Source organism: Gossypium hirsutum, chromosome A06 (genome assembly GCF_007990345.1).
Source record: "Gossypium hirsutum isolate 1008001.06 chromosome A06, Gossypium_hirsutum_v2.1, whole genome shotgun sequence".
Classification (NCBI taxonomy): domain Eukaryota; kingdom Viridiplantae; phylum Streptophyta; class Magnoliopsida; order Malvales; family Malvaceae; genus Gossypium; species Gossypium hirsutum.
In genome coordinates, this window is record NC_053429.1 from 2,455,634 (window position 1) to 2,473,691 (window position 18,058).

The following is an 18,058-nucleotide window of genomic DNA, read 5'->3' on the forward strand; positions in this document are numbered from 1 at the left end:
TATTTTTCATGACCTTTATAATATTTTATTTTATTTTTAAATTTTATAACCTTTAGCGGCATTTGTGGGAAGCCTTTAGCGGCGTTTTTTAAAATAAATGCTGCAAACTTTTGTGGCACCGTCTATAGAGGCATTTTTTGTGGTGCTTGTAAAAGCGCCGCAAAGAGTTTTAGCGGCGCGTAAAAGTGCCGCTAAAGGCCTAAAAAAACGCCGCTAAAAGTCAGTTTTGCTGTAGTGTGGTGATGCATCACTTTCTATTTTCAATTTAATTTAATATCTTTCTTGCTTCAATTTTTTTTTACCTTTTTTTTACTTAATTTTTACCTTAGTTATCATATTGATCTTGTTCATAAACAACCCTATTAAACAATAACAATATGCTACTTGGTGTTAGAATTGTGTGATCTAAATTTCGTATGGTATGAAAAGTTCGAGGTGCAACTCACTTATTAAATAAATAAAATACAGAGACAAAATTGGAGATTTGTGAGACTAAAGGACTGAGGGTCGCACAAGTTGAATCCGTATAGGGCTATACTTTTTCTATTAAACGTTGATTATAAAATGGATGTTTAATTCTTAAAACGTGTGTAGAAAAAAACCTTTTATATTTGTTGTTTTTCTCTTTCTCTGCCTGTGGTTTTTCTCAATAAAGATTTTTCACCTAAAATCTGTATATTCTTATTTTTTCTTTTTATTGCTTTGTGATCATTCCAACTGTTAGACATATAGTATAACACTTGCTAGTTTTTATAGTGAAAGAGTTTTATTAGCTGATGGCGATAATTTTGGTGAGAAATTAATGGGTTTATAGTGAGAAAATTGCCCAGTAGAAGTTAACCAAATGGTAGTACTTTTATTAAAAGCAATTCAAATTCTTAGAAATTAATGGGTTGGGTTTATAGTCAGAAAATTGCCCAGTAGAAGTTTACCAAATGGTAGTACTTTTATTGAAAGTAATTTAAATTCTGATTGATAAGCATTGCTATTGTTGGATTGTAATTTAAACATTTTTAGAATTTTTAATAAATTGTTTATACTTTTTAAAATTTAACCCAAAAATTTATTTCATACTTATCATGCTGCCATATCAGGAAAATGGTTGAATTTAACTTGACTAATGTCAGCTTTATTGTCCATATCGGGCCTATTTGACAAAAATAAAACTCTTAACATTGAGATTGATTATGAAAAGAAAAATTAAAAGCAACATTGTAAAAACATGCAACCATTAAAAGGTAAAATTTATCTTTATACGTAGTGAGAGGGTTTTAGAAGAAGTGTTGTAAATAAGTGGAGGAGAAGAATCAAGAGAAGGTGGAGAAAAAAATTAGAGTAGACCCTGTAACATTGAGCATAGCAGTAGATGGTAGTTTGTAAGGTGGAGGAAGGTTGTATGTGGTTGATGAAAAGGCTAGATAAGGATATAAGTTGAGCTTAGAGAGAATTTTGAGAATCCAAATGTCAAGAGTATCAAAAGACATTTCTCCAATTATAAAAGACTCATATTTAGTATCTTGTTATACCCCTACATGGGTTGGACACATGACACTTCCAGAGGACACTAGGTGGATGCGTTACCTATCTCTCTTACTCTAGGTTGTTCTTAGTTGTCTCCCTATCTAGTCACCCGTCGTGAGACCACCTGCTAATACTAGAGTCGTCCCCTTATATAAGGGTACTAGCTATTATAGTTAAGCCACTCGCGTTTCTGTTGGTGTGTGGGGATAAAAATAAATTTATGAGAAATTAACAATACATCAAAGCCACTTGATTTAAGGTAGGTACTATTTGCCAACACTTATATTTTGGTGTACAAAAGAGTTATTAGCAAATGAACTTCGAGAATATAATGAAGTCTAATTATTGTCTATGTTTTGCATTAGCGAAAACAATCCATTTAGCATTTTACAGAGTATAACAAGAATAATTTTTATAAAGAATTTCTATAGTAATTATTTATTAAACAATCTAAGAATAATAGAGATAAACAAGAATCAAAAGAAACAAAATTTTTTAAATTTTGTTGTGCCAAGCAAATGAAATTTGACTCTTATTTATAAGGGTTCTCATATCTCTTCATAAATATATAACTATTCACATAGATAGTCACATTTTTTAGTAATAAACACAATTATTTAATAGATATTTACTTGAATAATTATGATTTTTTGTTAATAATTAGGTTACATAACTTTTACTAACAAGAGATATAACTTATCATTATGAATAGTGATAATTTTTAGTTAATAACAAAGTGATATAACTTTAGACTACTTATATCTTTTCATTTGTAACTATTAAAATACTATATATATATTGAAAATGTTCTAACATTTTCAATATGAACACTCACTTTAGGGACCACTAGGATTCATCTAAGCATAACAATCTTACGCTCTCTCAAAGAAATAATAGAATGAGTCTCATCACATACGAGTCCCTGAACTATTTGGTAACCACTTATCACATCACCACTAATAAATTATATCTTTCCTTAATCATACTTCGCTTTCCATCCTTCACAGCAGCCTTCCTTCTCCTCCTATCTCTTTCCAGCTTTCCATTTGTTTATGTAAATTTGCTTCCTTTACACCACCCTCTTCTCCTTGTCTACTTGTTGAAATTTGTATAACAAAATCAAAAGTGAATTGCAATACAGGCTTTTACTCTATATATCATACTTTGCAATAGTATCCACACTCACCCCATGAAAACGACGACATACAGTTCAAAGCTGGAGAGACAAAGAGCAGCCAGGTTGGCTTTTTTTCCTCTCCTCTTGCCTCATTTTGTTTTCTTTTTTCATTTCATTAACATTTTTTCAACATTGTGCTCAAGTGGTCCTCCCCACTTCTTCCTTACTATATACATTCATTCATACATACATATATATATATATAAAAGATCCGCTGGAACCACCACTGGCATCCCACTTAAAATATTTCATCATATGATCTTCTCTTTTAAATTATAAGATTCATGATTTCATGTCATCATCATCATCATATATGCAACTCTAACATAATAGAACAACCAAAAACATTAATTTGTGCATGCATGATACTTGTCTGACTCAAAAGACTAATCCATTTTCAGTGTCTGAATCAAATACATCATTGCTTTAATGCAACATGAAGTACTGATGATATATATAAGTCTGTGGTTTATTACATTGATCGAGCCATAACATTAAAAGCTGTTTTGTTTCTCCTTCTTGCTCTTTCCATCTCTCTCCAATTTTTTCCCTTTGCAATCAAAGGTTCTTCAATTATGGTGGACAGACCTGAAAACAAAAAAAGGGGTCACCAGCAAAAAAAGTCATAAAACATTACATTCACTTTAGCAGCATGCCATGTTGCAGAATATTTATATATGTACGTACTGTATGTATATATATAACTTTGTACTATATATCAAGTAAATGCTCACCAGATGCTATACTTTTCTTCTCCATCATCATCATCATCATTTGCCTCATCATTTCATCACATTCTAGCTGATGATCATCTTCATTGCTACTTATCTCATAATCATCGTCTGATCTGGTGAACTTGGACTTCGCATTGACAAACAACCACGTGGCTTCCATCTGTTTGCTGATCATACGAGCTGCATAGTATGGGATCTTCACACGCTTGTTGGTGGTGGTAGTGGTTACTGAGTTGATGAACATTATACAATCCATTAAGCTCTCTTTAGCTAACCCTTTCATATCATAAGCTTGTGATCTTCTCCATAAGCTTTTACCATGAGAATTAGTAGGGTTAGAGAGACAAAGAGCTCGAGTTGAGTCTCTAATGGCAGCATCAGGGTCTCTAAGTAGTAAATAACATTGAGCTCTATTGCTATAAAGTACCATTCTTTCTTTACGAAGCTTCAAAGGACATGTATCCAAGGCTTCATTATACATCTTTATGGCTTCCTCTACATCACCTAACCAAAACACATGGTTAGCTTGTTGTTTTATAAGGTTCACTAACACCCTTTTTTCTTCTATTTTTTCAACTGACATGGTTTTTCTCTCTTTCTTCTTTCTTCTTTCAACTCCCATGTTTGTTGCAGAGCTTTTAAGACATGGCTATTCTTGATTCTAAATTTGCTTTGTTTATAATCCAAAAGAAGGGTTTTTGTAATGGTTTCACCCAAGTTTGATCTATCACCAAGGCTTTTGAGTTCAACTAAATCGATGAGAAACATGGTGACAATCTCAATAACCTTGTACCTTGTATCTATGTCTTTGAGAAGCAATAACAGACAATCAATCCCCATGTATTGCCAATCATCTGATGATCTAGAAAGATGACAAAGATTCTCCAACACTTGTTTTGATTCAGAGATGTTTTGTCTTCCATATTTGCTGTAACACAAGATTCTAATCAATCCCACACCAGCTGGTGATGAATGGTTCACTAATCCACCCCACATCCCACATAAATCAACCAAGAACCCTTGGTTACAAATAAGGTTCAATGATCTTTCTTTACAAGCAAAACAGTTGAGTAGGTACAAAGACCAACACTGTAACTGGCTAGCCCATTCTTCAGCTTTTCGGTTCTCCATTTCCAAACCACCAACACCTCTTGTAAGCAAATCACAATGATATTTTGATCTTTTGTTCTCATCTTTAACACCAACGAACTTAGTATACACTTGATCAAGACAAGTTGAAGCTAAGTTCATTGTGAGTCTCACCAGTTCTTCTTCATAAGCAGCTACAGCTTCAAATGTTCTTTCATAGCTTGCAAGGTGACCAAGAGCTCGAACAGCTACTCTTTGTTCAACCCAACTTATCTTCCCTCTTAAAAGCTCCATTAATGGAGGTATAACACCAGCAACTACAGCTTTCTCTGCAAACTCAACCTTGTTCATAGTATAAGAACCAATAACATGAGCTGCATAGTAAGGGATGTAAATGTTTTGACCCCTAAATAACCAGCTTCTATCATTGGTTCCTTTCTCGAGTAAACTCACCATGCAATCAAAGATACCAAGGGATATAAACTCAGGATCATCTGGTTGTGCCATTGCTATGTTCCACAAACCACTTAACACCAAAACATGTTGTTGGTCATCTCTATTGATAACTACTGACATTTCATTGAAACAAGTTGCTAAACAAGACCTTCTTAAAGATGTGTCTGGTTCTTTCATGATACAAAAAAAACAACATGGATTGTTACGCATTTGGTCCGTAACCATGTCGTTTATGGTTTTAGGAGGAGTGGTGTTAAAATTTGGGGTCATCTTCCCTTTTTTGTTGAGGGAATCCATTGGTTTTAAGAACAAAGATTTGAAACAGGGTTAGGGTTTTGTTTTCTGGCACTATATAAATATACAAGGTGGATAAGTGGTGTAATGACACCTAGCGGCGCATGGATGATGGAATCATCTTTGCTATATTTGAAACAAAGAAAAATGTGTGCTGTTTGCCTCTTTTTCTCGAGAAAAAAAAAAGGGGTAGTAAAAAAAATTTCACAGGTTTACTGAGAGGTGATTCCAGTGAATGAACTACAAAATCTGACATATATTGTACTTGTTGTGTTTATTTAATAGGTGGATGAGAAATGATTAATTTAGCATCTACCATTTGCAAGGTCTAGAATCCTGATGTGTTTGTGAAGTTTCGGGTTTGAGTTTTATATTGAAACAGCGTTGTCTCTTCGTTCTGACTTTGAATTTAATTAAGGGTTAATTTATATATGAGGTAGTTAAATTTAACAATTTATATTAATAATTAAATTACAACAATATGTTGGAGTGAAGTTATTGTGACATCCACGATCAATAATACAATGATATATGATAACTTCACATTTTGTCACATGTCAAAATGTAAGGTTGTCATGTGTCACCATACTATTGATCGTTAATTCCAAGTAGTTATATATTAACCCATTAATTAAAACTCAATCTAATTATCATAGAGGGTTCAAATAAAAAAGGGTAAATATACATTTTGGTATCCTAATTTAGTTTTAAGATTTAAATTAGTAACTAAAATTTTTTTTATCCAATTAGGTACCTAAACTTGAATTCAAGATTCAATTTTGTACCTAAACTTTTTTTGTCCATTTAAGCACTTGAATTTGGTTTTTTGTTTCGAATTAGTACCTAAACTTGGCTAGTTCAAATTGGTTCAAACAAGTCATTTACCCTACATATTAATTTGGATAAAAAAAATCGAGTTGAGGTACCAATGTGAACCAAGAAGTCAAGTTTAGTGGCCTAGTTAGACAAAAAGAAACTTTAAGTACCAATTTGAATCTTAAAGCCAAATTCAAATACCAAAATATATATTTACCCAAAAAAACAAGAGTTAATATACCATCCATTAATACTTTCTGGTAAATTGATCAAACGATGACATGGGAAGGCTGCAAGTCTGAAATTGAAAATGAAATGTTTGCAGGTTTGCTTCATTTTGTAAATTCATTTTCATCTTACTCTTTATTTGATAGTTAAACTAATTGCTTATGTTAAACATAAAAAGGCAAGTAATTTGAGGAATTTGTGTCCCTCCATTTATGATCAAAACTCAAAAGCATCCAAATTCGTATGCAACCTTGAAGAACACCCTCCATAGTCATCACTGTTGGAAACCTTTTTGCAACATCATCCAGTCGTCGTTGAATTTAATGATACCAGGAGGACCAACTCTCATCTCACAAGTGGTTTAAACATTTTCACCTTAAAACCAAAGAATTATGATTCAGTGTCCCACCTTCCTTATTCCTTGAAGATAAATCAATACTTCTCTTCAAGAACTACGGCACTTCAAGCTAGCTAAAACCACATAAATCTGAGGCAAAGCAAGCCAATCACCAATAAGACACCTCAACAAAACAAACCCATCAATCCTATTATTATTGCTAACCATAAAAATTCACCAGTGCTCACTAACATTCTGAAACTTATAACTCCTATAGATATTCCTTTACATTCCAATAAAAAATATTTCATATTTTAAAATCAATATCTATAACTTTACGTATAATATATGATTAATAATAAAATTTAATTAAACAGATATCATCATATCTTCGTATTCATATATCGAACACAAATATTTTTAGTGGTTAGGTACCTAATTGAATTCTTAATTTCTCGTATTACTTTTTTCTCACTTCTCTCTCTCTTATTTTCTTTTTACACCACACATTACATTTTCTAAAACCTGTTTTGTCTTATGTGACCAAACAAACATCAGTTAAACTGGAACAACATATGATTAGTCAAATATCTTCGAAAATCTCCAAAAATACTATTCCAATAAAACTTAGATTAATACAAGTTTCTAGATTCCCTGTGCATACTTGTCATCATACTGTCTGGAAACTTAGGTTTTATATTTTTGTTAAGTTCATCAAATCTGATGTAACTTCGATTTCTAAAAGCGATATATTCAGTAGGGTTCGACATGTCTACAACAAATACCCTTTTTATACCAAAGTTTTAACCTTTTGCTGAATCTGTCATGTTTAACTTTTGATTCACCAAAATATATAAAAGAGTTCACCAATCAATTTCAATTCGCTTGTTTTGTTAATTTTAGATTTTGGTTATTTTATGATTGGATCATTTCGGTTTTAGCTTATTTACGTATGACGTTTTATTTTTTAGATTGAATTATGTTTAATAGTCATTTCTGTTTACTTGTTAGAGTTATTTTTGGTTTGAATTATTTCAAGTTTTTACTATTTCGGATTTATATTTTAGATTGTTTAGGATTTGAGTGGTTGAAATCTCCACTATAAAATAAAATGTGTAATTATTAATTCTGTGTGTCGAATTAATATAAATTGTGTTAATTTCAAAAATTTTGTATCATTTCAATTCAGATTAATTCTGGGTTTCGAATCCATTTTGGTTTTTAGAAATTCCCGATTCAAATCATTCGGATTTAAAACTTGAGTTTTTAGGGTTAATCATTATAAGTTCAGATAATTTCAAATTATGTTCATTTCAAGTTCAAGTAATGATTGGTTTGGATTGTTTATGACTTAAGTTAATTTAAGTTCAAATTATTAAATTTTCATGATCAAATCAATTTAATTCGAATTTGATTTTGTATTAATCTAATCAAATTTTCAAGATTGAGTCAGTATCTAAAGATACACAATGGACCAATCTCTTTCAATCCAACCATTTCTCTTGTCATGATAATTGCAAAATGCAATGTTTGAGGGACCACAATTTCAATATCTGAATCCAGGGTATTGTCGCCAAAAAAAGTGGTCCCCTAAACCACTTAACCTGGCAAAGCTCTGTATATAAATATAGCACAAACAATTCAGCTATAGATTAAACCAAAATTAGTACAATGTTTGAAGGTCTCAAGATTATGCGGCTACTATATAAAACATGCTGTATATAGAAGAAAACTTCATGAAAAGTAGGTCCAAAGAGTTTTAGATTATTAATAATTTAGTACTAAGTGATACTATTTTTGTTCCTAATGTAGTGAAGTTTCTAAATGTACATTTAGGTGGGGATATTGGGATGTGCATAAATTTTGTATTTTTCTCTGATACTTTTACAGTGTAATCCGCGTGGAAAGTAAGTGCGTTGGTTCCTAAGTTCATGATGATTAAAGACTGGATTCGAAATCTAAGTTCACTGGAGAAAGTGAAAATATGGGGCATTCATTTTGCTTATGAACTGTTTAACTTTAATCACGTAATTATCATACATGGAGTTTGATAAGGATCTTCAATGAAATCCTTACCACACAATTGTGTTAGGTTATAGATTTATTAATATTTACCCCTTCTCGATAAAAATAAGATTATATTTTAAGAAATTGTGCTTTCAATAATAATAATAATAATGTTAATTATAAATAAGTAACAATGTTGTTCACTTGATTTTCTCTTCTGAAAGAACTACTACTCTGGATTAGAATTGTTGTTGTTTGATTTGAGAATAGGTATGTTAAGAACAGAATTTCAATTTAGAACGGCTATCATTTAGTGTAGTTGTCATTTGAGAACAATTATGTAGCACCCCTAACCTATATCCGTTGTCGGATTAGGATCACGAAGTATTATAACACATATCAAAACAATTAATTTCATTAGGCCATTCAAATCCACATTTCATTAATAGCATAATTACATTTATGAACATTAAATTAAACTTACGCGGCCTTAAAAATAGTTTAGATTACGACGCGCATCAAAACAATTAACATAAATGTAAGCTCAATTTCTAAACTATTTAGAAAATGGAAAGTTGTCTTCTTTATCTCCTTTAAAAATTGCAAAAAGTTTAATCTAATCTAATGGTAAATTGCATTTTGCCCTCCTAAAATTTAAATTTCATTTTTTTCCCCTCTAAAATGAAAGATTTATAATTTAATCCCTTAAGAAATTGTAAGATTTTATGTTAAAACAATGATACAATTTCATTTTAGTTATAATCAGATCCGACTCCCAAAACAAAATTAGCGTTATCCCTAACCAATGGTGCATGAGACATATGAATTGATTAGACCGGAAATCAATTGAAATGCGAACCGATACAAACTAATTGAATCCACTTAAAATACTTATTGAATCAATTTTTTTAATAAATTTTTAATCGAACCAACGAATAAATGATTTAACCGATTCGATTATCAATCTAATTCTAAAAATATTAATGATATATCAAATATTATTATTTTTTTAAATATAATGGTGTTCAAAACTTTACTCCTAGAATGAACATACATAGATAATTATTGAGTGACAAAAAGTGTAAAATGCATGCATTTGAAAGTTGATTGCTTTTAAGTTAGGCAGATTTGCACCCTAAGTTAATTTCTTGACTGCGCCTCCAATCCCACTATGGAACTCAACATTTTATATTCTTCCCTCTTGTCCTCTACCCTTAGGGTTTTGGGGTTTTTATTATTTAATTTAACTTTAATATAATTTGATTTTTTTCAAATGGAGTGTCTGATTTTGACAAACGCTAATATCATTAACATTAAATCATAAAAAAATTAAACTAGCAATTAATTTTTATCAAATTAATCTTAAAATTTGAATTAAACAGTAAAAAGTTATTATCGTTACCTTTTAGTGCCAAAATATATAATTTTTGTCAAACATAAGTACAATATTAGACTAAAACTAACACAAGTACCACATTAAAAAAGTGTTAAACTTAAGCACAAAATAATATATTAAGCTATAACAAGAATTTGAAAACTTGATTTGATCAATCCAAACTTCAATTATTTTCGATTTAGTTTGACCCTAAAAATTAATAGTTTGAACCCAAATTTGAAATGATTCGAACTCAAAGTAACTTGAACCTAAAATGACGTGAGACGTGAACTTAAAGTGATCAAAACTTAAAACAATCCAAACTCATGACCGAGTATTGAGCCAAATGATCCAAATCTTAGATTTATTCAAACCCAAATATCCAAGTCTAAAATTGAGCCAAACACTAGTAAAAATACCATAGAGGCTTTGGTACTAAGAGTCGGATTGGATTTTGCACTCTCTACATAAAAAATGAGCAAATTAGTTCCTATACATTAGATCAAAGAACAAGCTGGTCTTTCTGTTAAAAATTCATCTATTTCTACTGTTAAAAACTGTTCCATGTACATCAGTATGGGGGCACACCATGTGTAACTATCTTGTAATTCTATCAACCACAACAATTTTTAATAATAAAAATAGATGAAATTTTTAACGAAAAAGATAAATTTATTATTTAATTTAATTTACAGAAATTAATTTATCTATTTTTAAATAAAAAAATAAAATACACTTTGGAGGAAAAGGTCCAATCTTGAACAGAATTATTTGTATCATATGATTTGGGCTTGGGTATTAGAAAAAAATAAAGTCCTCTACTTTTGTAATTCAAAGGTCCAAACTTTTTTTCTCTCAAAGACGAAATAGAGAAGCAAAACCCAAGCTTCTACTGTACCCAAAAGAATACCCTCATTTCCCAATCCGAATCCCTTCTCCGATTCTCTTCCTTTTTGTGGAAAATCAATTACATAGTCTTTGACAACGAATTGGGTTTCTTACAGTTAAGGTTAAATCACTCTCATTTCCCAGTTTTGATTAACATCTCTGCTTTTATTCACATCTAAGACGACAAAAATGATTACAAACTTCAATGGGTTTGGTGTTGGCATTGGTATACCCATGTTTATTTTACACTTCTTTTCAATATTCTATTAAATTAAGTTTCTTGCCTTTGAGCATTTTTTCTGTTTTTTTTTTGTCAATTTTGTTCACAGGTTTTGGTGTTGGGTGTGGTTTTGGAGTTGGATGGGGTTTTGGAGGTCTGTTTTCTTTAATCCACCTTCAATTTCTGTTTTTTAGCTTAATCAATGCATAAAGTTTTTCAATTTGGTTGAAAATTTTGTACCTTTATTATTCGTGTTTTTTCATTCAAGTAAAAGTTTCATAATTTGTGAGACATGGACTTTGGACATAGAGGAATTTCATAGACTCTTGTTTTTTTTGCTTTGATTGTGGTAAAGTAGCAGGGAGACCCTTGTACTAGTAGGAGTTTGATGGTTATTCTTTCAGCTATGTCTGTTTTACAGGGACTAATTTGTTCATTTTTTTAGTAGAGAGGGCAAAATACAATCTGAGACTTAGGGGCCTCCACGATACTTTTACCCCTTGGGTGTTGATGTTAGTTGAAGGTTATAATTTTTAACTGCATGATGATATTAAGCATTTGCATACTCTAGATTGAATTGTTGATGTCAAATGAGAATGAAGTACCAATGATGATCCCTTCATCATCATTCAGGGTTTAGGGTTTTGTTTTTGTTGTTTCATCTATAGAGTCTTTATCTTTGCTGGAATCATGATAGTTAGAAGGTTACGAGGCAAGAATGCATCAATGCATATTGAATCAATAATGGAGTTTGTGTCTTTGTAGTATCTTTTCTTTAATGAAGTGGATGGGATTTCCAGCCCTTCGTTTTTGTTATCTTTTTGTCTTTATCAGCTAGTAAGAATATCATTAAGGATGTTGACACTAATATGTTGAATTTCGATTATAAATGGTTTATTGCTGTTGACCCATTACGGTTTTGCCTTCAATGTTCTACAATCTTACGTTTACTAGACATCTTTATTAATGCTATTTGTGATTCGTTTCTCACCTGCAGGTATGCCTTTGAATATCTTAGGATTCGGTGCAGGTATTGCTTTAATACTTACTCAACTAAAACAAACCCTTCGTTTATTAATGCTAATGCTAATGAATTATTCTCTATGCGAAGGTGGTGGCTGTGGGATTGGTTTTGGCCTCGGATGGGGCTTTGGGTCTGCCTATGGTAGTCAATACAGATCCTCTAGGGTGACATTCCAAGGCTTAGAATTTGGCAAAGATGACCGAAGGCAGAACGGTAAGTTAAACGAAAAACCAAAAAACACCAAAGAAAATCGTCTGTCGCAGTAATTTTGTTTTTCCCTCGGTTTGGAGTTAAAATGAAAAATCAAAAAACACCAATGAGATATGAAATTTATATAAATGTTGTATTTGTTTTTACACTTCAATAACAATGGAGTCTTTGCTTAGAATTGTGATCCCTTGATTAATTCCCTTCATTTTATCTTCAAGTTGCCAGTCCTTTTGATTGTTGGTGTTAAAAATGATCATAGGAAAGAGAATTACCATCTTCAAATTCAATAAATTTGGAAAATGGGAAATTATCATTGCCATGTTGAATGATTTTGGGGAATGCAGGCGTTCATGAACTTATATATGGTATCAGCTTTATATATTGATTTCTCAAACTTGGTCCAACTATTTGAGTTCCAAATTTTGTTTAAACTTGTAAAATGCTTAACCTAAACATTTTTAGGCTCATTCATATGTTTTAATTTTTATAAATATATGTTTTTATTTCATATTTAATAAATTTATATATGTTTATTAACATTTTAAGTGTAAACAATTTAAATATTTTTTAATATTTACATTATAGTAGCATAAATTTTTATATAAAAACTTATTATTAATTTGGTGTTACGAGTTAATTAAATATCAACTTAATTAAGTAAAAGACTAAAAATTGAAATTTCTTTTAATTTTTAAGAAAATATAATTATAAGCATAATCATTATATTTAATTTTTGTATATAATTTTTTATTTAAAAATAAAGCATATAGTTTCAAATAAATATATCGACTTTAAAAAAAAAGTTACACTGTTAGTCATTAAGATATGGTTAAGTTGTTTTGTTTTGGCCATTTAATTAAAAGAAGTTATAATTTGACCAATAAGTTAATCAAAAGTTTTTCATTTTAAATCATTTCCCGTTAAATTGATGCTATATGATTTATTCTATTCACATTGCATGCACTAATTGAAAGTTTTTTTTTTCTCTCTTCTTTTATAATTTAACTTTTTTTTATAAAATAGTATTGGATGTCACAAATCTACAAATCAAAATTCAAACAGGTTTTGTCTCCAAAACTATTCGCCAAATTAACTTGAATCTAAGGCATATTCTTGTATTCGTCGATGGATACTAATCTACCATACCAATCGTCACTTGGAGTTCGCCGGCAAAATTTAAAAACAAACAATTTAATAATCCAATAATTTAAATAAAAACTTTTAAAATAGTTCAATAAATTAAATAGAACTTTAGAATAATTTAGTGATTAAATTGTAACTTTATTTTTCGAATATAATATTTTTATTCAAATCATTTTAGATATCGGACAAACTTTTAAATTTTGAGTGATAACATAAAACTGCAGTTAATTCATAAGAGGACTTTGATTATGTCAAACCAAAAATCATAACTTGTACCTTAAGCAACCTTATAGCCTACTTTATGACATTAGGATCATGCTTTTCACATTCAACCATGAGAAACTTCAAGCAAGATAATTCACTTACCTGAATACTAAAAACATCTCCCCAACCCCAATCAACATCAAAACATACAAAAACTAAAACAAAATACATAGAAACGAACAAGGCCAATGCCTCCACAATTTAAAACTTGAGGGGCACTTTATTACAAGACAACAAGATGATGTTCCAAATGTTTAGCCAACAAATATTCATAATGTTTAGACATTCCTTCACGTTATTTCGATTTTAAGTTAAATTCACACATTAGTAGCATACAAATCATTTCAGTTACTAGAAACATGGGTGCTTCACCCTTTTTATTTACATGCATAATATACAACAATCAATAGTTTCAATTTTTAACCACACGGCGACGTAAACAGGGATTTATAGATAAACAAGGGATAGATTATTCAGTCTAAGGATGATATTTATAATTGGTGGTAAAATATAGTCTTGTTTCTGACCAAGGAGAATGGCCCCTGCGGTCTTGGGGGGAGATGAAATCAGGGCGATGCTCTAATCAGTCTTTGGCCTGAAATTTCATACATGAAGTTATATATATATATACCAGAAGCAGCCTTATGATCAAATAAGTATTCAGACAGACATTAGTTCCAATTCGACATTTTCAAATACGACTATGGATTGTGTGAGAGCTATTGCAGTTTAGGCAATTCAACTACTGGACCCTCGAAAAACTGAAGAGCATATCAAATGAAAAGCAACCGTTAAACGTATTATCAAAGGTAAAATAAATGGCCTAAAAGTGTGTCCACAACTTAAATTCGTAGGCCATCCAGTTTTTTTAGTTTCCTTCTTAAAAGCTTGGTGTTTTACATATTTTTTGCATATGACTACAAATCTCGAGACATTTAGGTGCTCTAGTGTCCTTTTCATTCTACATACGTTCCAAAGGGAGGAGGTGAAATGAAATTTATACCTGCTTCTCACGGCTTGCGCTCTCAGTTATGTCACCACCTGCTGGAGCAGTATTCGAGTCTGCATTCCTGCAGGACATGAAACAAGTGGCTCAACATTTTCAGTATGATAAATAATGACATTAGTGAAAAGATAATAGAGGATTGCCAATATCAAACCACCTTTCATGCATAAAAATGGCCTGCTTATCTGGAAATGAATCTATATCAGGAGCCACAGAACCAGCAACGCCTTGGTCTGCAGATTCCAATTTCCGCTCTCCCTATACAAATATTAGTGTCAATCCAAAATATTCTCGGTAAAAGAAGTCACCAAAGAAATCAAACAAAGCCTACAGGAGACTCACATCGGAAGTATCTTTCGTCCACCCCGGAACTTTATCTGAAACAAGGGCAACATACTGCTCCATAGCCGCCTCTGGACTCATGTTCCCCAGCTTTTGCCAAGCATTCCTTGCACAATGCAAGCAGTGCTGTCCATCACTCATACATAGCAGCTGTCAACCCTGTTATTATAACTACCAATCAAGCTATACCGTCTAATTTGGTATAGGCTTAGAACCTAACGTGTCCTAAGTTTGACGCAATTTCTGAGTTATAGAGGCCAATCCGAATTCAACCACTATAGGAACTCTAATGATTTAGTGCCATTCTACATTGACTTAAGTGTGTTTCAGCTAGTTATAGTCATATGAGGCTTATCTATAGGAAGAACACAACAAGAGGACAATGCTCAACTACCCTTCTCCTAGTTGATTATGACAATGAGGAACAAATGACCAACCTTTTAACCTACATTATGTAATTGCTGTCTAAATTGTTTAAACTTCAAAATCTTACTTTCTTTGACATTGTAACAAACATTAACAGTGCTATAGACTACAGGGCCATTGATCTTTCTTCTAAAATGACACAAGAGAGACATTTAACCCTTAGAAAGTGAAGTCTAACCATCCACATTCCAAACAGTGCAAAAGAAAGAAGATAAACCAAATCAACAAATATACAGATAACAAGGAAAGTTAGCTACCATTTGGAACGAGAAGCAACCATGAAAGCCAATGGCTGTGGTTCATGACAAGGCCCTTCTGTTGCAACCTTGTGGAGTCCATATAGTTCCATTTGAACATCATTCCCTATACCCAAATCTCCTTCTTGTTCAATGAATTTCGAAGCTGATCCAAAAACTTCCTCCAATTCACTCTTCTCTATCCCTTCCCAATCATCATCTTCATCCTCATAATTCTCCAGTTTCACTTCCTTTTCTTCTTCCCCAAGCACCTTCATTTGACTCTCTTCAGTTCTAATTTCTTGTGGTTGGAATTTGGTTTTATTTTCAGCTTCTATTTCTTGACCAATTCTCTCAACTTCTGCCTCAAAACCACCGATTTTCTTGTCGGTTTCTTGCACAAAGCTTTCAAGTTTCGATCTTTCAATGACCTCCTCACTATCCCCACCTTCCAATTCATCAACTTTTGTTTCACTTTTAAAACCATGATCATCATCATCATCATCATCAACTGATTCAAGAACAACAACCTTGTTATCATCACCACTTTCTTTAACGAAATCAACTTTCTTTTCACTTTCAAAGCTTGAAACTTTCAATTTCTCGGCGAATTCCAACTGTTCCATGATGATCTTGTCATCGTCACCACCACCACCACCACCACCGCCACCAGCATCACCACCGGTAGCCAGAGAGACAATCTTGGCTATCAAGAAAGAAAAAACAAGAGCAATAAAAGCTGTCAGAAAAAGTTCCAAGATAATCTCCATGATTAACAAAGGAAATAACTTGAAAACCCAAAGATGGAAACAGAAAGAAAAAGACGGGATCAATGAGAAATAAAGTGGATTAAGGATGAAAATATAGACGGTCTTTTTTGTTATAATAATAAAAAAATAGAAAGAGAAGAAGGGTGAGAGAGGGAAAGGATATTTGTAGAAGAGAGCAAAGCATATTCGGCTTTTGGGAGCTTTGAGGAGAGGATTGGGATCACTTTTTGCCAAGTTTATGGGGGGCGGTAGTAGGGCCCTTCGTTTTTCTCTTTTCATAAATTTCGGACTTTTTTTCCGATTGAATCATAAGCGAAGTAGTAAAAGATTGACCTTCAAATCTTGGATTAAGTATGAGATTAACATAAGAATGGCAATGGAGTGAGATGGAAGTAAATGTTGTTAAACTCATTCTATAGTTTATATGTTCTACTTTTATCATCTATTCCGCCCTATTATGAAAGTGTAATTTTAAAAATTACTATGAACTTTATGCTTTCAAGTTAGTTGAGTTCAACTAAAAAAAATCGAACTCGATTAAGTAATTATCTAACTAAGTTCGAGCTATCTATTAAGCCAAATTTGAATTTTGTAATACTTGACTTGAACAACTGCAAGCTTTATTGAATTTTGCATATTTTTATATTAAGCTTAATTATCAAGCTAAGCTTAAGCTTGACTTTGAGATGGAGTACAAAAATTGATAAACGAACTTAATTGAGCTCCAAGATCAAATAACTCAATTATATCTCGAGCTAAACTTGATTTTAACAAAAGATGTTCAATCAAACTTGAGCTAAACATCGAGCTTGAGCTTGGTAGTATTCGAGCTCGACTTAATTTAATTACACCCTAAGAACAAAGTAAGATAAAGCAAATAATTATCATAATCGTTTTATACCCACTGTCTACAAGAATCCAACATTTCCATTTTACTTTCACTTAAAAATAAATCGATTCAAAATCTATTAAATGATTTAAACTTTACGATTCTTAGATAAACACTCTTAACGAATAAATCAAATATTGAGTTCTTTAGATAAATTTTTAATTCAATTCGAATAATTTTCAAACATTTAGACTTGATGGGACCACTAAATAGCTGGCAACATTGGTTAAGTCACGGAGTTTCTCTTTTATATTATTGTTTCCATACAAAAAGGTATAATAAGGCGCCAAAGATAAGCTGACGTGGAGACAGTTTGCGTTATCTTACAAGTAGATAACTGTCGCCTCTTCCCACATTTTACTTCTGTTTCGATTTTTCCTCATTTGCCTAAACAGCGCGTGTCTGCTACACTCAACTACGACAATAAATTCTTGACTCATGGCTTTTTTCCCACGATTTTCTCATTTTTCATTTTTTATTAAATTAGATTATGACTTGTGGAAGAGCCGAAATATTAGATTTCGATTAAATTTAAAATTACAATTGAATTTTAATTTAAAATTAAATATTTTATTTGCCTTTATCAAAGTCGAAATTATAATTGAA

General features: G+C 31.6%; 2 protein-coding genes and 1 pseudogene across 2 annotated transcripts; 1 reads left to right on the forward strand and 2 right to left on the reverse strand.

The window, feature by feature from the left end:
- Positions 1 to 3,072: 3,072 nt before the first annotated feature.
- On the reverse strand, positions 3,073 to 5,300 carry LOC107930547 (uncharacterized; annotated as a pseudogene).
- Positions 5,301 to 10,834: 5,534 nt separating this feature from the next.
- Positions 10,835 to 12,551, forward strand: LOC107930540 (protein TRIGALACTOSYLDIACYLGLYCEROL 5, chloroplastic). The gene is made up of 4 exons (XM_016862207.2): positions 10,835 to 11,148; positions 11,252 to 11,296; positions 12,140 to 12,172; positions 12,254 to 12,551. The coding sequence occupies exons 1-4, from the start codon at positions 11,112 to 11,114 to the stop codon at positions 12,430 to 12,432; spliced, it is 294 nt and encodes a 97-aa protein (XP_016717696.1). The 5' UTR covers positions 10,835 to 11,111; the 3' UTR covers positions 12,433 to 12,551.
- Positions 12,552 to 14,049: 1,498 nt separating this feature from the next.
- On the reverse strand, positions 14,050 to 16,790 carry LOC107930601 (acyl-CoA-binding domain-containing protein 3). The gene is made up of 5 exons (XM_041114842.1): positions 15,815 to 16,790; positions 15,132 to 15,237; positions 14,947 to 15,047; positions 14,787 to 14,853; positions 14,050 to 14,378 (listed from the first exon to the last, which is right to left on the reverse strand). The coding sequence occupies exons 1-5, from the start codon at positions 16,561 to 16,563 to the stop codon at positions 14,367 to 14,369; spliced, it is 1,035 nt and encodes a 344-aa protein (XP_040970776.1). The 5' UTR covers positions 16,564 to 16,790; the 3' UTR covers positions 14,050 to 14,366.
- Between the last annotated feature and the right edge of the window lie 1,268 nt (positions 16,791 to 18,058).